This window comes from Myzus persicae, unplaced genomic scaffold (assembly GCF_001856785.1).
Source record: "Myzus persicae strain clone G006 unplaced genomic scaffold, MPER_G0061.0, whole genome shotgun sequence".
In the NCBI taxonomy this organism is placed as follows: Eukaryota; Metazoa; Arthropoda; class Insecta; order Hemiptera; family Aphididae; genus Myzus; species Myzus persicae.
In genome coordinates, this window is record NW_019102130.1 from 319,263 (window position 1) to 341,281 (window position 22,019).

Consider the following 22,019-nt stretch of genomic DNA (forward strand, 5'->3'; position numbering starts at 1 on the left):
GTTTATATTTGGTACGAACATTGATATGGTGTTATAGTTAAATATAATGTGTAGTTTATTAGGATAACGAATGTTTCAGTTGTTTTTATTTGCTCGCCGCGGCGGAAATGACTCAGCGTGAGTTCTGTGTTCTCTTTTCATAAGTTTATAGTCCATATTATACTCTGTAAAAATAGAAAAAAGGGCATGTAGCACAAAAAAATTAAATTGTTATAGAATATCAATATAGCATATAACTATACAAATAGTAAGTTTTAAAAAATATATATAAGACGGTCGATAAACAAATAATTGAATTAAATAGCTTTTATATGTATCGAATAACAGATTATCGTGATTTGTGAAGAGATACCTAATATTCAACAGTACCGTATAGATTTGTACAGCTGCCTGGTCATAATACATTGATTATTTAATAAATGAAAAAAATAATGTCTTTTAATATTTGACTATAATATATAGGTTTTTAGTTCCTATGATCATGAAAGTTGCAGAAAAAAAATATACAACTCAAATAGGAAATACTTTTCAGTTTATGAAAATAACAATACCTATACAAAGGGTACCCCTATATGTCAATGTTAATAATTTAAATTAAATTATTAACTCGTTAAGATGAAAGCAAATAAATTAGCAAAAATCTGTAGTATATTATAGTATATTAATATGTATGTTAAAACTCACCATAAAGTGATTAGAAATAATTTAATTAATGCATATATTTAAATAATAATCGTATACATATAATTATATTTTGGTTATTTTTATAGTAAATTATATTAATTTAATTTGTACTTGTGTAACATATTTTCAATGAATAATCTTAGAATACAATAGAAGGTTGACTTTTTTAAAATTGATAAATACATACATAGTTGTGACGTGTTTTATTATAATTCGCCATTTAAACAACTTCTGTAATACGTTTTTTATTTTTATTTATTATTTTATATGTATACTCAACATTCAAACGATACCCATTGTAATTACTACAGTAATATATCATGTAAGGTTCCGGACATATTGCATTTGCATATTTTTTTTTGTGTTGCTTGTAGAATATTCTAATTTTTAGGTATGATTTATAAATTTATTTTCCTGAAATTGTAAAATTAAATACAACATATTTTACTTCGCATAATATTTCGTTATGTTTTATAAGGAAAAGTAAAGTATATTCGACCAAATTAAACGTTAATAAATCATGATCATCAATTATATAATCATGTATATAAATAATACATTTATTTTGTATATAATCATACATTTTGGTTTATAATGATTAATGATTAAATATATAAAAATGAGATATTTTAAATTCTAAGCTAGAGTAATAATGAATATGTTAGGGCTGCAGCCATCCACATAGATGGTATTTTCGGTACACCGGTAATTACCAGTATTTTAGTACCGGTGTACCATGATTCGGTAATATTACCTTGTTACTAAAAATTATACATTTAAAATTTCTAACAACCACAAAATCCATCACATGGACGAATAGGCCTTGGAAAAAGTGAACCTGATAAATTTATAAGGCAAATTCCAATAATTGAAATTGAAAGTGTGACGTTGCAGATTACCAAGTAATATATTGAATTTATCTAAATATTCAATCCACGTGTCGTTTCGTTCACGAAAAAAAAATATATGGGCATATGTATGCATTAAAAATTGCTAAATATGTATTATTGATTTTGAATAGAATAATCCTATAATTTTGCTATATTTTTTAATTGAAATTTGAAACTGAATTTGACATAATTAATTAATTTTTATAAAATACGAGTTCTATTATGTAAACCTATTCAGTGGTGTATCTAGGATTTTCAGAGGGCCCGCTTGCGCATACGAATATATACTAGCATTTTCTTATTTTGTTTTAATTTAAAACTAATAGTTTTGGGTATTTAAAAATTTTAATTTTTAACTAAATGTTTACATTATCATTTCCTATACATCATACGATTTTCAAAACATTTTGATTTGTTTTAAGCTGTTAAATGTCAATAAACTTTTTTTCGTTGAGTCAAAATGATTGAAAATTGAATACAAGGTTCCCCATAAGCTGTTATGACAGAGAGACATATTCACAAGTTAGGTTATTTATCAAAATCTCGAACATTTTCAAATTAGTTGATAGTTAAAAAATTATATAGATAAGCATAGACAATTTTAAACAAGGATTCTCATTTCTCATAAATAGTTCATACTATATATTGGTCATAACAAAAAAATCTAAAAAATATATAAATACAGTTATTTTAAACACATTTTAAGTTCATATTTAGACTAAATTAGTTATTAAAACGAAGCATAACGATTTAAGTATTTCAAAATATTATAAAAATAATACTAAAAATTTAATAATATTAATTGTAAGTAAGTTAGGTTAGGTTAGGCTTACTTTTGAAGGATATTATTATCATTTATACACAAAATTACATTTTCATATCATTATCACATCTTAAGCTACTGTTGTACTAATACTTTATAGTAAAATAAATTACTTACACATATCATAAAATATAATCATATCATTCATATCTACTTATATATTACTAAATACATAAATAACTAATATAATAATATATTATAGACGGTCTTCGCTCAGGATCGTTTTTCGTATACCTACAATGATTTTATATCATTGAATTCAAATTTAATACATCCATGACAGTGACTTCTCTATACATCTAATGCACCTACAGCAGAGCGTTATAACTTATAAGTAATTGCCAATTGGCCTCTTTTAGATTCTGAGCTGATGAGCGATGAATGCAATGGTTTTACAATGATGTGTGTGTCTGTGTACAGTGTTCACTATAAATAGTCAATGTAATGCTTCGATTTTCTTCTTCAGTATCTTTTATGGTGGGAATGTAAATCTAGTTGGTGCATTCGGGAAGTCAAAATTTAAAATCCCAAAAGTTTTCAATAGAGCCGGTTAAAACAAAAAAATTAAAGAAAAACGGGAATTTTTACGGTTTTTGACAAAATCTGTTTTGGTTTTTGGTGTAACTCTATACATCATGAAATGTTCAAAATGTTTTGACTCGTGTTGAGCTATTTATAGTTATATGACATTTTCGAGTAATATTAGTTCATTTTCAAATTAGGTACTATTATTTAAACATTTTTTTCAGGGTCATAAAACTTGAAAATGTAGTATTCAAGATTCCTCGTACATTGTTCTTGGTCGGAATTTAAAAAAAAATAAGGGTAAATTCACAATAATTTTTATGAGCATCTGAACTCAAATATTTTGATTAGTTTTCAATATTAAATTATTTTAGTTTTTTTTTCTATAAAATATGTCAATAAAATGTTGTTCGTTGGATCAAAATGCTTGACTATGTAATAAAAGGGTCCTAATTTATTATAACAGTAGAAATTGAAGAAAATTGTTAAGACATAGGCACCATTTTTTTTATAAGCATTCAAAGTTAAAATTTTGACAACATTTATTAAATTCAAAATCTACAAGTTATTTTATAGTTAACATCTTTTTAAGCTAAGGATTGAAAATTTAAAACAAAGTCGCATGTAAATAGTTACTTCTGTAGAAAAAAATTTAGAAAATATATTAGGCCGGTTTTAGATGAATGTATTGATTTTACAGTGATGTGTGTTTTTATATTTTTTATTTTTTGGGGGTATCTGCAGGATATAATAAGAAATAGGGGACTTTTCAAAATACCCGATTTTGGTGGGATGGAAGATAGGAAAAAGTCACGTACACTGTCCAAATGTTGAGTACGATGACTTAAGGTGAAAAACACAAACAAAATAAAAGTTGACAACATTCGATTGAAAAGTGAAGTGTGTAATTTTGTCAAACAAGACAAATTAAAAAAATATTATTATTAAAATATTGAATATTATATTTACATGAATCTCTATTAAGACTATACCGATATGAGCAATGAACTTAAAAGTTAAAAGTACAAATTTTAAAAGTAGGGGTAGTATGGTCGAACAAAATCTGATTAAACATATTATAATTATATAATTTTAAATTCCCAATAGTTTTCAAAATCAACAGGAAAAACAAACAAAAAATTAAGGAAAAACGGGAATTCTTACACAAAACCATTTTCCAAAAAAATCGATTTTGGTTTTTATAGTGTAACTCTAAAAAAAATTACCGTAGATACCTACATGAAATTTTCACTCAATATTTGTGTAAGCATTTTCCATACACCATAATATTTTTTTTGTGTTGATCTATTTAACCCAAATCGATAAAAAAATTTTCACTCAGTCAAAAAACTTGAAAATGTAATACAAGGATCCTTGTTAAGCTGTTGTTAATGGAAAATTAAAAAAAGTTGAGCGTTAATCCACAATCATTTTTTATGAGCGTTTAAACTTAGAATTTTGACAAGATTCGTAAAAATCATGAAAATTAGCAAATTATATTTAGTAAAAATTCATAAAAAATGTTATATTTATACCTAAGATTTAAAAATCTAATACAAGACTCCTTACAAAATTTGCCTACCTTTCTCAAAAAAAATTTCCACTGGAAAGTCAAATTAAATTTTTATGAGCGGTTGAAGTTGAAATTTTAAACTCGATTTCTTTGGAGCGATTTTCTTATTTTATTGTAATTCAAAAACAAATTATTGTAAACACTTGAAATTTACACCAAATGTTAATTTCATCAGTTTATATACTTGATACAATTTTCAAAATATTCTGACTTGTTTTTTTAGGCTGTTGACGGACATTTCCATTTTCCTTTTTTTAAATTTTTTTTTTTCTTTAAATGTCAATAAAACTGTATGGGTTGTATCAAAAAGCATAAAAATTTAATACAAGATTCTTAATAACTTGTTACAATAGTACGTAGTTAAAAAATATTAAAAATACATAGTCACGGTTATTTTTTTTATAAGCATTTGAAGTTCAAATGTTGACAATATTTATCAAGTGGAAAACTGAAAATGATTTTGTAGTTAAAAATGTATAAAATATTCAATTTTTATAGCTAAGAATTGAAAATTTAAAACAAGGTCCCACTTAAGCAGTTTTTTCGATAACTAAGAAATCTAAAAAATATATGAATATGGTTATTGTTTACAGACATTTGAAGTTTGGACAAAATTGCTTATTAACATAAAGAAGAACTGTTATCATCATTTTGTTGAAATTCGGTTCCAAAACAGCCCAATTTTACATAGGTATATTTAATATTTTTCCAGCATCACTGATAATTTAAGAATAATATTAATTCAACTTACCGGCTACCATGTTAAAAATAACTAATAATTAATAACAATATAAAATATCCTAAACTGACATACCGTCTCCGCTCAGAATCGTTTTTCGTGTACAATGATTTGATATCATTGAATTCAAATTTAACACTATCCTTTACCGTGACCCACTTGTAACCTACTATACAGTAGAGCGACATCCACTTACCCACTTTTTTAAAATTATTTTTGTTTTGATAGTAATAACAATATTTTTGAAAATCAAATTATACTTTAACAAATTTGTGTCCTTAACATAAATGGATGTTTTTTGTATCAAAGAACAACCATTATATGAAAAGTCTACAAACGTTTTGAAAAAAAAATTTACAAGAATTATAAAGTCGCTAGAAAACAACATTTTTTCTATTTTTTATCGTTATAATGTAACCATCGTTTTTTACTTTTTTGAATGAAAGTACATTTTTAATTTCTTATTCTAAAGCAGAATATTTTTATAACGAATATGCTTTCTAGGTATACAATTGTACATATAGGTAATCGCGCATAATATAATATACGAGTACATGCTATTTTGTATAAAACGAATTGCGTTTTGTCCTTATAAGTATCTGATTCTCGGTACCTAGCCCTTCCAGGGACCGCACTATTGGTGTTTAAAAACATATTTTTCATTCGCCGTTCGAATAAAATATTGAAACATAATATTTTCACCTGATTATTGGCACGTGCGCCATGATAAGCATAGGCGGAGCTTGGGAATATGTCAGTTATGCGATAATGTAAAGACTATGGTACTGGTGTGACTAATAGTATGGACGATGTACATATAATGTATAGAGGTATAACAGCTAAAATAAAAAAATATTGTCACTCTTAGTTGCAATTTATTAACATAAGTGTTCAGTAAGATATTTTGGGTGGTTTATTATATTATAGTGTGTATATATATATGTAATATATAAATAGGTGTTTATAACAAGGGGAAAAAAGAGAAGAAATATTGTAGGTACTGTGCTGCAACATCCGATGTACATAATATTTTAATCACAAAAATATACTATAACTAAACAAGTATGTTCAATCATTCGCAGATATAATATACATGTATTTTTTTATTAAAAATAAACTATTAGGTCTCTATGATATTTACAATCTATTATATATGAACAATAACCACATGTGGAAACTTTAATTTAAAGGGTACATCATGTATATATACAAGTGACATTTTTTATGGAAGAAGCTACTCATCTGTAATATAATATCTATTACTATAATATCATTAATATCTATATCTCACTAAAATACCTATTGCTATATAATAACACATATAAATATTTTTTACATTTTATTTTTATCTAACACTATTAATATTATGTTTGAAAGAAAAAACGTTCGTTCTTTTTTAAGTATAAAATAAATCAAATTATATAACATATTTTACCATCACGAGTATTAGCCATATTATATTATTACATACATAATATAGGTATATGCAATATTCGCTCAATTTATTTTTATGAAATTAATTTATACAATATGATTATAGCCATTTAGATACTATAGCTGAGAATTGTGATGTAGATTATAAGTATATACCTACGATTACATTATAAGTTAGTTTGTACCTATTCCTTAGAGCATTTTGTAGCTAAACTTATACAGTTATACCTAGGTGGCTTGGTATCTAATATTTGGATGATATAATGGATCGTAAAAGTTTGGGAACCGCTGGTCTACAGACTACAGATTTAAATAATGTTTTAAGTTTTAATCTGGAGTGAAACATTATTTTTTATAATTGTAGTAAATTTATTTTTTGTGTTTACGAAGTGCACAAGTCTAGTGTATAAAGTGTATGTGATGGTAAGTTAAATTATATTGAAATATATAATGTTATTCACTAGTAACTAACGTTAATTGCCTACACATTTGGAATATAGTGTTTTGTATTAGTATTGATAAGCGTACGAGGTGGGAAATGTTGATAATAATAACGAGATTAATCGGATATGAAATATTTATGAATTATGATTTTACTGTTTGTCTGTGACTCGGTTAAAGATATATTAAATCGCGCTAAAGAGTCAGCTTTAGAGTTTAGGTTAGCCGTCAGTCTACACTCTACATGCGTGAAAACTGGTAGCTGTGTTAGTGAGCCATCAATAAGCTGGCTGCTACCATTACATACAACAGGTTACAAGTTACAACAATCAACGTTGTGTCTGCCACAGGGTCTAGAGTTGTATCGATAAATGTCACGGAATTGCTTCTTGTAAAAATAAATATAACATATAATAATATAATATAATAATTTATTATAAACTATAATACAGTTTTAAATTTAAAATAATAACCACATCGTGTTTCAGTTACTATTATTTGGAATTCATGTAATTTGGTCTATAACGAAAATTGGGTAAATCATAGAAATTATTCGCGAATAACGTTATTTTTAGTTTAATGTAATTTGCTGTAACAGTAAGTTGTTTGCATGACAAAATGTTTAGCACCCTAAAACATATAATTACAATGTGGGATAAAAACTACTACCTATTTAGTTTAAAACCAAGGCTACTAGATCTAGTATAGAATAATTTGATGGTTCTGAAATAATACCTTATATTCTGTATATGAGATTTGTTGATAAGATCACAACCCGACATTTATTTAAATTTAATGCACCTAAGTCCTAGTGCGATTTAGACCAGTCTATAAAACAAATGGGATCGTTCTGAAATTTAATACAAACCTCAGAACACTCGATTCTCGTGGTTCGTGAACAGTTTCTTGTCATCGGCAAATCTACCTATAAGTTTGAAAAATATGAACTATTTCAAAATGTTTCTTTATAAACGTATAAATTGCCATTTGATATTAGATGCGTGAGTAGGGGGACGCTCATTGAGGAACTCTGGGCGGGCCTAGAATAATAGATGACTTTGTGCCAAATACTGCAAGACTAAATTGTCTAAATCATATTTCTGTTATAACGCCATAAAGATACAATTTTAAGTAGTTATTAAAGGCATACTGGAGGTTAGATCCTCTAGCATTTTTATAAAGGAAAACCATGACCAACCGTATTGATTTGCTTCTTGAAGTCGGTGTAAATAACATGATTACTTGTTAAAATACGTCAAAACAAAGTTACTGCATACTATATTGCACTTCATGGTAGAGCGGCTATGGTGAAACCAATGCTGCTCTTCCATTATGAGTCCTTATTGACCGATAGTTATGCAACTTCGATAACAATCGAAGTATGAGATTGGACGGATAATGGTCTGTAGTTGAAGACGTCTATACTCTATACATATAATAAAAAATAATAATTATTATTCATTTGTAATATTAAATAACGCAGTTCAATAAGGGATAAGCGATTACAGCTGAAATCGTGGTTCATCGGTGGGTGGAAGTGTGCATATTATTTTTAAATTATAATGTTGCGGCGACGGCGACAGTTGCATTACTTTATTAATTGGTCATTTTGCAGAGACCTGAGTATGATGGGTCACAGTTTCCTTCCATGGTCTTTTGTTTTGATTATGTTAATGGCATGATTGATTAAAAATTAGATGGAAAAAAACTGACTCAACAGCCATCACACTCAGTTTAAAAATGGCCGTCAATTATTCAATTTTGTGTTTTTGCGCAACATTTTTTCTAATGACATTTTTTAGTTATACCAGCTATCGTTACCATAAAAACTACAATACTTATTAGTTATTATACTAAAAAAATTATATTTTTTCAAAAAGAGATATGTTGTTTTGGATAAAAAAAAATGTAAAATAAAAAAGTAAGTGATGAGAAATCAACTGTATAATATACAATTTGGTTGACGAAGCTTTAATAATTTACATTATTGCACAATTAAAAGAACTCTACCCACACTCGCCGTGGACCACTAAAAAAACATCATGAGTTAATATTATATTAAAGCCGAGTGTATAAGAATAATAGAATCCAAAACGTGTTGTAGAAAACCACATAATATTGTTCAATTTGGCTGTATCAGGATTTAAGTCGTGGTTTTAATATTTATTACGATACTCATAATAATAAAAACTGTTGTTAATTTTTTTACCATTAAGAACAACGGAAGATTTCAACTTAATGTAAGATTATAATATGTCATGTTGGTTGTTTTAACTTATATTTTATTATTTTAAAATTGGAACTTATATTTTCAATTACATGTCTTAAGACAGTACCTATATTTGTCTAAACACTTTTATATATTAATATGAAATATTTAACAGTATTTATTATTAAATGCCATTGGTTTTTATAATTATAAACATTACATTTTGGATGTTAGAAATTCGTTGACCCAAATCTAATTGCTTATGTACCTAAGAACTAAGAAGTAAATGTTCATAGTAAAAATACTCATAGTGGACCATTAGAAAAACGTTAATGATAAATAAACATTTTCAGAAAAATACTATTTATGTAGGTCATAGCCCATAGGATGTGGTACTTCAGAAGTCTTAAGTGTTAAGTGTATTTACTATCTATGTATTATATTGTGAACCAGGATAGTTGCCATCACTGAGAGTGTACCATTTTTCCCCACTGTTTTAGACTGACAAGTAGTGAGTTATGCAAGAGCCGTCAAACAGGCGAGTCGTCACTACGTTTGTGGCATGTGCATCCATATTCCATAGTTATAACATTTTTCTTATATATAAATGTGTAATATGAACAGTTTGCCATTCTGACTAATAAAGTATTTGAAAGTAATCATTAACCTTGCGTTGAGTATATTAAATGTGCTGTATCACAAGTATAGAATTTAATAGTTGTATTTAGGTTCCCACTTCTCACATTAAATATTTAATACAAACATATTGTATAACATATTATATAATAATAAGTATTAATGTGGTCGCCAATGAAAAACCTGTAAATTATAAAATTCACTGAGATAATTATTTATCAAAAATGTAACAATATTTTAAAAAAACACAAATATTAACTAAAATACGACGTGTCTTACGTTAGTTAAGTAAACTACCGCAGTATTGTAAGAATGTAAGATACTAATACTCAAGTGTTTTTATTTTCACATATTGCCACAAGCACGTCCCTAGACCTGTTGTTATTAGTATAGAGTTCAGAGTGTTGACTCCATTACACTGGTGTAAAAACATGCATAATTTCGATTTTCGTGAGTTCGTTAAAAACCGTCGGAAATCAATCGTTTTTAAACGATGGCGGCGCGTGACATACTCAGTGTGACAGCTGTTGTCGGCCAGTGCGTGCGCGCACCGTCGGCGATGGAGAAACAGCACCCGGCGACACTGTAAAGTTCAATCCTCCCTCGGCGCGCGCCCGCGCGCGTGTGTGTACGTATGTGTGTATGTGTGTGAGTGTGTAAATCGTTCGCCGCCGCCGCCCTAGTCTACGTCCGCTGCCGATTACTGAATGGCGATAAAAAAACAACAACAAACCCAGTGCGTTAATAATAATAACAAAAATAAATAAATAATAAGACATAACGTTATATGTAAAAACTGATCGCAAATAATATGGCAGTGGCATCGACGACGTGAGACCAACATCAAAGGAATTCTAGATCGGCAGTCCCCGAGCGCGTGTCTCGAGTCAGTAACTATAGAAAATATCATCAAAGTAAGACAATTTAATATGAACACGTATGTATTATATTATTAATGCAATACCGTCTGGCGGGAGGCGGAATCGCCGGAATCTTACTAGGCGCGCGCGCGCGAATCGTCAGCGGTTACATCAGCCGTCGCATCACCGAAACGCGTACGATTATCGTCGCACGGTACAAACGCGAATTTTGAATTCGATTCGGAAACGCATATTGTGATGTGGCTCGCCCAGACACGCATACTGTCTATCGTCAATTGCCGCTGTTTGTAAAGTTTTGCTGCCGAGACACAATATTTTCAGTCCGCGCGCGCGTTAGGTAACATTCGAATTTGTAATTATCGTATAGCTCGCATCGATTCACCGTCCACCGACGACGACCGTATATCGATCCGTTTCCCAGGCCCCTGCGATCGCGATCGCGAGTCGTTTTCCTCGATCGCCGCCGTCGAGCCTATCCCAATCGAACTCTCGTTGTACGAGCGCACTCACACTCACGCATTGCACACGCGTGCGCGCATTCGCGAGTACGATACTACGACGATAATATTATAGTACACGACCGTGACTCTGGAACCCGAGACACGCTTCGATCATGCTTTCTGCGACGTACTATTGCGCCGCGTCCATTGTGCTGAAATACTGATCCTGTAGCACCGAGAAGACAACTTTTTCGCTTACGGTTTTTCAAAATAGGCTCCTATTCAAGTTTTCGTCATAGTAGTCTAGTCCTCCCCCTCCCCCTCCCCCTCCCCCACGTTTGACAACGACGACGGTTTGTCCATCGTCGAAAGTCTTCATGTACACCCTAAAGTCTCGTGTGGCCTTCCAACTGTCGCATGTGTTGGTTAGTTGTCTGTAATTTGTTTTTTTTGTTTTGTTTTTGTCTAAATCTCGTTTTCATTTGTTGCTCATCTGATGTTTTGGTTCTAGATGATCTGACATAACGGAACACACTATTGCCACTGTCAACCTTTGATCTTGTAACCATGGCCGACGTATTGCAGTCCATTTGCAACCCGTTGCCTCTGTCGTCCAGCCAGTCATCAATAGTTAAAGAAGGATGGCTGTTCAAACGAGGTTAGTATTATTGTAGGACCCAAACCTCCTGCACTCTGTTACTTTCGTTACTCATACTCCAATTCTGTTTTCAAATTACTACAAACCTTTGCATTATAGGCGAACACATTAAAAACTGGAGGTCCAGGTATTTTATTCTGTTTGCTGATGGTTCACTCATGGGCTACAGGAACAAACCTGAAGGTCCAATGACCGAACCTCTCAACAATTTCACTGTAAAGAGGTGTCAAATAATGAGTGTTGATCGTCCCAAACCATACACATTCACAATTCGAGGATTGCAATGGACCACTGTTATTGAACGAACATTTCATGTGTCTTCTGATAAAGAAAGGTTAGTATTATTTTACAAACATCTATCAATGAAACTTCAATTTTTTATAAAGATATGCTTTAGTCGGTATCCCTAACAAAATGGTGTTCCTAGAGAAGATTATTTTTATTAAGATAGATACCTAAATGTAAATATAAATAATTTTGAGTGTATATAAAGGTACTGAAAGTTCTTGCTTCCTTAACAGACAAATAACATAGTCATTATAGTCTATAGTTATATTGTAATAGTATGTAGTTATAAATGAAAATTGTAAAATGGGAATGCGTTTCAAATGTTTCAATGCAAGTATTTTAATATTAAACACAAAAGTTATGCATATTATGTTTAATAAATTTAATTTGTTCAACTTAATTTAATCCATTTTCCACCCCTGAGGTACACTCTATTTGTCCTTTGGATTCATATATCAAATACAAGTGTTTTTAAACAGAATCATATACCTAATATTTAAATTTAATTCATTCATTTTTGATATTAATAAATATCACTTTTAAGATGGGTTCACTTGATGCAAATCAAGTTTTCAACTTGCCTTTATATTAAGAGCAACTAAAATTGCAAGGCAAGTTGCGTAATATCTGTTGTTACAATATCGAATTAAAGATAACGGACACTTAACTGGCAGGATTCTGCCAGTAATATATTCTGTTATCAACCGGTAAGCATTAAATGACATTTAATCGAACATTGTAAGAACCAGCCTTACTGTTGTATGTAAATCAATATTTATATTAAAATTTAAAACCTTATATAATCATGTACCTACATTTAGCAGCTTATTGTTCAAATTACTCTCTATTAGAAAACATTTTTCTTTTTTTAATTTGACTGCTTGGTTTTTTTTTTTGTTAAGTCAAAATCAGTTTGAAATGAAAAATAGAGTGCAAACAACTTCAATGTTTTAACACAAAAATGGATTATATAATTACATAAGCCATACTGGTTTTTGTAGAAATAAATTATTAAGCCAATTATTTTTAAGTAAAAATTTAGTAAATCAATTATAATAGGTACTAATGAGGAGAAAAATATAAATAACTTGGATGTGCTTAAACTTATGTACATATTCGTTTAGGTACCTATTTTATTTAATAACTGCTAGAATTGTGTAGGTACAATGAAATTGATAAAATTAAAAATGTGTTCTATCAAATTTTTGGTGCCACATTTTTAATCATTTCTAAATAATGATATCATATGTTGAAAAAAGAATCTCTTATAATTTTATGAAAATATTTTAATAAAAACCATATTATTAAAAAAAAATTTTTCAATTAAACATAAACCATATGTTAACTCATAAATAAATAAGTGATAAGCTAGAGGTGAACAGTTAACCTATGATTATTATAAAAGGAAATTGTTATTTTGGTCCAAATGTAGTTTAGTTTAGTTTAGAATACGTTTTAACAGACATTTTTTTTTAATTCTAAAACAAATTGTATTCATCATCCACAAAAATATTAATTAAGATACCAAAAATAAAATTTAAAAAATGGTTTATAAGTACAAATAGAATTTTAAAATTATAATGATATTACTTATTTGTTATTGAGATTTACCGTAAGTTGTTATTTGATTCCAACTTACAGCTTATATCTGTTTATTTGCATATCTTAACATTTTTATTTCATGATTTCCTGTTAGATTTAAATATTAAAGCATAAGGTTTATATTACTAACCTAACCTTATTAGTTATATTTAAAAATAATTACGTATTTGTATGTTTTGCCATTCAGGTGAACATATACAATATATAACCTATTTTGTTATATGAACTCTTATTAATTTTTTCTAGTTTGCCCATTACAGTGTCATACCTTTATTAAATTTGTGAATGTTAATTTCTGTATGTATATAATATGTACTAACTATCATCATCTTACTATACATCAAAGGTCAGATGAAAATACTAGGTAGTTTTTATCTTATAATGACCCTATTTGTCATATTACGAAGCATATTAAATGCTTTATTTTTCACTGCCTACCTACAAAACTATTAAGTAGAAAATAGTTTCAAAGTACATAATTTGCTATCCAAAATAATTACAAACAATTGTAGAGGTCATGCTGTTAGTAAACATGGAGCATAAGTGATTCAAACTTCCACAAACACATGGTTAATATGTTATTTTTATCATAACATTTTGTTACTATTTAAATAATTATTTTTTTTGTTAAACCTAATCATACGATTATTTATTAAAAAATTAATTTTAATATTTTGTTGTACTGTTATCTTGAATAGTTTATATTTGTACATATATATATTTTTAAGGGGGGCAATATTTACACACTGACTTATTATTAGCTATATGAAAACACAATATGCTAACTTGCTATACTTATGAGTACTGGACAAATTTATAAAGTGAAATGTTATTTTCTTGAGTTCCTAGCTCTAAAGCTTTTTTTGTTTTATACTATTGGCCTGAACATCTTCATTGAAATGGAATGTACATTCAGAAAACGACCAAAAAATCTTTGTTTAGTGGTTAGGTACCATTCAATATTAGTGGCCCTACATATTCATAACATTTGGTGCTACAAGTTGTTATTTTTATGATATATCAGTTTAAAATAAATATATTTATTTATTATTTTTGCTTAAATAAACAACTTGAATTATGTTAGTCAATATTTAATAGGTATCTAAATAGTTAATAACATCAACACAGACGTAAACATAACAATTAACATAAATTGGTCGATCAAATTGGATTTATTATATCATTATAAATAAATTATAAATTGAATAATTATAGAATAAAACTAATCTGTCTATTTTTATTTCAAATTTATTTTCTAATTATTTATTAAATAATGGATAATTTAGCTTCAATGAAAAACCAGTAAATGTTAACCCTCTAATAAATACATTTTTTTATTAATGTATTTTGACATTAAATTATAAAACAATTTTCTCAAATCTTTGTATGTATGGTATGATTGTCAGTTGATATAATACAAAAATATTTACATTTTTAGAGAAGAATGGATGACTGCCATTAAAGGTGTATCAGAACGTTTGTCTGATGTTGATGAAGTTGAAATGGAAGGCGTTTCTCATTCGACTAGCATATCAAGCACAATGTCGGGACCCAGTTCAGATGACTTCAGTGCCAAATTTTCTGTTCAAGGAACATCTTCAAGTAAATCCACCGGAAAACGAAAAGTGGTATGTAATATAAAAATTAAAAATATATGAACATTGTATTTTTTACTTATATTTTCTTTTTTAGACTCTTGAGAATTTTGAATTTCTTAAAGTACTTGGAAAAGGTACATTTGGAAAAGTGATTTTATGCCGAGAAAAGGCTACAGGTCATTTATATGCTATCAAAATTCTTAAAAAAGAAGTCATCATCCAAAAAGATGAAGTTGCTCATACGCTTACTGAAAACAGGGTTCTCCGCACTACTAGTCATCCTTTTCTAATAGTAATTAATAATTTTGCTGAATTTTAAATCAAATTTGTTCTCAATTTTACTTAAATTTATTTTTTAATTCTGTTTATTTTATAGTCATTGAAATACTCATTTCAAACTGCAGATAGATTATGTTTTGTCATGGAGTATGTAAATGGCGGAGAACTATTCTTCCATTTGTCAAGAGAACGAGTGTTTACAGAAGATAGAACTCGTTTTTATGGAGCTGAAATTATTTCTGCTTTGGGTTACTTACATTCCCAAGGAATTATTTACAGGGATTTAAAAGTAAATATTATTTTTTTTAAGTGGTTTTTATTAGTAATTTTTGAGTTTTTAACTAATATTTAATTTTTTTAGCTTGAAAATTTACTGCTAGATAAAGATGGTCACATTAAAATAGCTGACTTTGGATTGTGCAAAGAAGATATCACTTATGGGTCAACAACCAAAACATTCTGTGGCACACCTGAATACTTGGCTCCAGAGGTGTTAGAAGATTTAGATTATGGTCGAGCTGTTGATTGGTGGGGAATAGGAGTAGTCATGTACGAAATGATGTGTGGAAGGTTACCATTTTATAACAAAGATCATGACAAATTGTTCACTCTCATTTTAATGGAATCTGTATGTTAAATATTACTTTTGTAGTTTTCGTCATATTAAATATTTTCACTATTGTTAAGGTACGATTTCCAAGGGGACTCTCTGCTGCTGCAAAAAGTTTGCTAACTGGTCTTTTAATCAAAGACCCCAAAAAGCGGTTAGGCGGAGGTCCTGATGATGCCCAAGAAATCATGAGTCATGTTTTCTTTAGTAGTATTAATTGGTTGGATTTGGAACAAAAAAAGGTAATAAAAATTACCATTCTAAATTCATTATGATAATATAAATCTAATTTTATGATTCTATTTTATTCAATAAATAATATATTACTATATGTAATTTTCAAGGTGTAATAACTTATATGTTGAAAGCCAGTAAAAAAATTCATATTTCTATAATTAACTAAAAAAATGAATGTTTATTTTAGATTCCTCCTCCATTCCAACCTCAAGTATCATCAGACACAGACACACGATATTTCGACTCGGAATTTACTGGAGAATCTGTTGAACTTACTCCACCTGATTTATCATCTCATCACCTCAACAGCATTGCAGAAGAAATGGAGCAATCACAACCATACTTCCCACAATTCAGCTACCAAGACTTAGCTGGATCAATATCAATAAGTGCCAGTTCGTGTTTCAGTCATACGTGAACAAAATAAAAATATGTAAGTGATTCTGTAAAATATTGCTTAACAATTAATTAATTTACTACAAATGATAAACTGACTTTACTCTTCATATTTTTTCTTTTTGACATTAGGCTATTTTCTGTATATAAATTATATTAATACTATACAATGTTTTGAACTAGTGAATTTTTTTTTTTTGAACGTTGGTCAAATACTTATAACACACAAAAAGTCACTTTTATAAGATCGTTCAGTATTTATAGAATTTTTCATCTATTTTTTTTTTCTGTATGTAGCTGTTTATTATAAATTATTGCTGTTTTTTTTCAATTATTATTATTTTTTTTTCTGTCTTGTTGAAAGTGTTTGTTTTGTGTACATATTGTTGAAAATTTATTCTAAAAACATTTTACCGGCCTCCCTTGTATGCAGGATACATTTTTATCCTTAAAAAATTGTAAAGCATTTTTTTTTATGTTTTTGATGTGGTATTTACTGTTTGTCTTAATTTTACATCATAGCGAGCTCTAGAGATAGTGTATTGGGTTATAAGGGAGTATGATTGGGAAAAATTGTAGGTAGAAAATGTATACAAGCGGGATTTGTACTCTAGAATCTATTAAAAAAGCTTGCAATCAAGTTTTTATATAATTATACATTATGAATTATATTTTGTAATATAGCCTTTACACTTTATTTGAACATATTGTCGAATGATCATTTTCAACCAAGTACCATTCAAATTCCGTATGTCATAAATTAAATTGTTATTTTCAATACTGTTTATGAATGATTATGCATAATGTTAAGTTATCAATTTAAAAGAAACTAAATTGAATTTATTTACTTTTTGAAAAAAATTATTGTTTTTTTCTCTAATAGTAAATAGTTAGTTTATTTAGAAGAACAAAAATAGAAACTATGTTTACCAAAAATCTAATCAAATTAATTTGAAATTATACAAGAATTAAAAAAAAATTATTACTTTAGAAATATTTTTCTTGCACAGATGACTAATTGAATATTTATTTTTCAAATTAAGTTCACTATCATTGCATATTCTTGTTATTTAAAAACAATTTAAACTGAATCAGTATTTAGTTATTTAATGTTTTAATAATATTAACTTACATTTTTTTTAAATATGAAATTATTCTTTGGGTGATTACTCTATTTCCTCACACGTTTTACATGACTACCACATCAGTTTCCTTTTAAGTTTATTTGTTTTGATACGTATATTTTTAAAAATCAAAAAAACTTACTGTTACAGTTTTATAATATTTTTGTCTTAAAGTCTGTTTAAAATATTTAGGTTTCTCATATTGTAGACTTATTATTAAATTGAATAACTATCAAATAATTATTAATCAAATTAATCATCAATATTATATTAAGTATCACGGAGTGAATACTCAGAATACTAATTAAACTTAAAAACCGTCTTACCTCTATGATTACAAATATTACTATAAATAATTTTAACAAATATAAGTTAACTGCCTGCAGAATTAAAATCTGGTTAGAAAAGTCTACAGCTGTTATTTGGTGCCTATGTGTAAATCAATCCCTCTCAAATTTTGAAAAACATTTATAATTTTTTTAGTTAAATACTGACAAGTGACAACAACTGTTGATTGAGGATTTATCTTTATTTTTGTATCACAAAATTAAACAATACTTAAGAAAGTATTATTTATTATTCCAACCAAGATTTTGGTTTGTGTAGAAAGGTTTGAATTTAAATGTAATAATTATTGAACACAATGGAATAATAATGCATATAATTATTTTATAAAATAGATTCAATTTTGGTATACCAATAATCAATTAAATAATTTGATGCCAACAAAAATTCAATAATTGTTTACACACTATATATATTATGTGTTAACAATACATTGATTTAATTTTCAATACATCATGACGACTAACCGATTTAAAAATGCAAGGTATTAAGGCATTTCTTGTGAGAATTACTATTTGTCTCATGTCTAAAAATCATTTTTTGGATTGTAGTGCAAAGATGCTAAAAATTACCTCGCTGTGTACCATTCATACAATTTTTTTAAAAAAATCCGAATTTCATTTGATACTTGTAACAACAAATTCATTTTTACCAAACATAGTATGAAAAATTAAAAGTTTTTCATTTTGTTACAATAATGCTCAATGGTGCACAATATGCAGCTGTTTCAGCAATACTTGTTGTGTACTGGCGTATATAATATGTGTTCCTAATTTCCTATATTACTGATTATTATTACATTCAGATCTGAAACAGCTGAATTATCCGACTAATATAGTATAACTTGAATTTATTGCAATTATATAATGATTATTTTAGGTTAATGTTATTTTAATATTTTGCACTGTCAACAATATTATTTAATTTCTTAGCATTTTTACTTTTATTTTCCAAAAACAACATTTCCCCCAAGTATCATTAACTAAATTTTAAATCATATTTTGAAAAAAAAAAGAAATATTTTTAATTTACATAACAGAAATGCCAAGGAAAAAAATTGTTACCTCAAAAAATAAATTACATTTACCAATGATTTCTATTTGTATAAAGTAGAGAACACTATTAATTATGTAAGTTTTATCTTTGTGAAATTTTTCGCGTAACTACTATTATTTATTAGTAAGTTGTATAATCATTGTTATAAATAGAATATTATGATTTTTTAAAGTTAACATTCAGTGGGATATTTATTTTTATTTTTTTTAGTTTTCTTATCTAATAATGGTATTTTAACCTACACAGGTTCTGGATCATAAAAAAATTGGTACTATATTTATAAGACATCGATGGGAACTATAACTATTGTATGTTTTTTTTTTCTTAAATGTAAAATTTTTGAATTTTTGATGTTTATAAAAACCTAAAGATGTAAGATAATTATGTAGACATATTATTATCATTAGATTAGTAAATGTTTTTTTTTTGTACTTGTGTGTTTAGATGATTTTAGGAAAAAAAATCTACAAATATAATTCTAAACTCTACAAATGTGCATTTTCCAAGTACTCTCCTGTTTATAATGATAACTTAACCGTATTTATCAATAATCAATGCAAAAATGATGGACCCCCGAAACCAAAATTCAGGAAATGTTTTGATTGTTAAAAGCTTACTATCATTGGTGGTTGTTGATTATCTTTCCTAAAACTATAATAATTTTGGCCACCACTTCCCTTTGAATAAAAAAAAAATGGAAATTATTGCGTATTAAAAAAACCGTGATCACGTTTCACATCAATATGCAGTACCAATTATTATCTACCATATTATGATCCTCATAATAGAATTACTATGGAGCCTGTCCTGCTAGTGGCAGTCATTACTACAGCCTGCTGCCTTAATGTTAACTATTACTATACCATTTAATAATTTGTATTGTTTAAGTAAAACCATGAGGTACGTATATGAATATTAATATTAATGATACTAATACTGATACCTAGCATCCCTATTTTATCTGCATTGTATTAGCGTGCCATACAGTTTACGCCGATGATCTAAGGTTAAAAATTGAAATATAAAACATAAATCATAATTTGTATAATATATGCATTAGTGCAGGCCTAAAGCTATTTTTAACCTTACAGATATTTCATTGGCTTATAAAAATATATAAGTATAGTTATTAATAATTTTTTATATACAATATAATGTCTTTATAATTTATAGTCACCTCCATGAAAACAAGCCAAACAATTTGTTTCTCGACTTTTTATTAAAATTTTAATTATGTCAATGCAATTTATCTATGCTTACAGAACTCTTAATTCATTCCTACTATTCACTACAATTTTTTTTAAATGAATGCGTTATAAGTTTCTTCTGAATTTACCTCTACAAAATCATTACTTAAACAATAAACAGTGAAACTTGTGTAAATAATTTTCCGACCTAATTTGATATAAATTATTGATGGGTACCTTCAAATAACTTCCAGAAGCATATTTTTAGAAAAATCGAAGGTAAGTCCAACCTACTTAAAATTATTAAAACATTTAGTTAGTACCTGGGTACTGTTTCTAATGAAAGATCTTTTACTTAAAAGGGTAAAATCTTATGTTGAATCTTCCACTGGTTACGGATGATTAATGATTGAATGACTCAATAGTCATAAAACTAAAAAAAGAAGACACTAAAAAAATTAAACTTGAAAAATTCAGTCAATGGATTTGGTAAATTGAAAAAAAAGAATTTAGTATTTATAATAATTTGTATAAATTAGAATAGCATAATGCATCATTATTTCTTCTAATTGGTAATATTGTTATTTAGTTGTTTAATAACATTCATTTTCATTATAAAATATTAATAAGTAGGTATTAGGTATCATTTCTTAAAAGAAAAAAATAAGGTAGGTACCTATGTTAAATGTTAATATTGAATCTCTATACATTTATAAAAATAAACATGAGTGTGTTTGTATTGGGCTTATGCCATATAGACTTGGAAACTACTGGGCTATTCGTAACTCAATTTTGCACACTTATTCTCCGAGACCTAGGGAGTGTCCTTTGCTTTGTTTTTTTAACCCTTTTAGGGTGGCTAACACATGAATTTTGATTCTTTTTCTTTACCTAAAGAGTTGCCATTTGTTACAGAAATCTATCTATTTATAAAAATGTCTATCCATGATGCCTGCCTAAACAGCTGGACCTTTTTTGATGAATTTTTTTTGTGTGCTTGAGTGATTTTCTGGATTGACAATTCTACCTGAAAGATCCACCCTGGGGAGTGCTCAAACAAGGATTTTGAGATTTACAGAAGAAATATAAATATATTTATTATTAAGTAAAAATTAGTATTTTTTGTTTTATGGTTGTCATTGGTTAATCGGGTAGATCACGTATAATCATGCTTCAAATTGAATTTTTGCACATTGCCTACCAAGGTGGCTGAGTTGCACTTTTAGCTGCTCATCGGCGTGTTCGCCATCAAAATAAAAAAGTTAAATTAGAGTAAAACATATTATTCATGTAGAGTATGCACCTAATGGAATCCGCAATCTACCTCAAGTGGACTGCCTATCTGATAATATACTGCTCGCATT

At 27.9% G+C, this 22,019-nt stretch overlaps 1 protein-coding gene across 2 annotated transcripts; it reads left to right on the plus strand.

Annotated features, from left to right (window-relative positions):
* The first annotated feature begins 10,600 nt into the window (after positions 1–10,600).
* Positions 10,601–19,899, plus strand: LOC111031363 (RAC serine/threonine-protein kinase). 2 transcript variants are annotated; one of them, XM_022311270.1, is made up of 9 exons: positions 10,601–10,868; positions 11,787–11,933; positions 12,033–12,267; positions 15,262–15,451; positions 15,516–15,713; positions 15,798–15,989; positions 16,062–16,328; positions 16,388–16,552; positions 16,735–19,899. In XM_022311270.1, exons 2-9 carry the CDS (start codon positions 11,843–11,845, stop codon positions 16,963–16,965), a joined length of 1,569 nt encoding a protein of 522 aa, XP_022166962.1. In that variant the 5' UTR covers positions 10,601–10,868; positions 11,787–11,842; the 3' UTR covers positions 16,966–19,899. The 2 variants fall into 2 exon arrangements, with proteins under 2 accessions (XP_022166962.1, XP_022166963.1); XM_022311271.1 differs by lacking the exon at positions 10,601–10,868 and adding an exon at positions 10,966–11,700.
* The last annotated feature ends 2,120 nt before the right edge of the window (positions 19,900–22,019 follow it).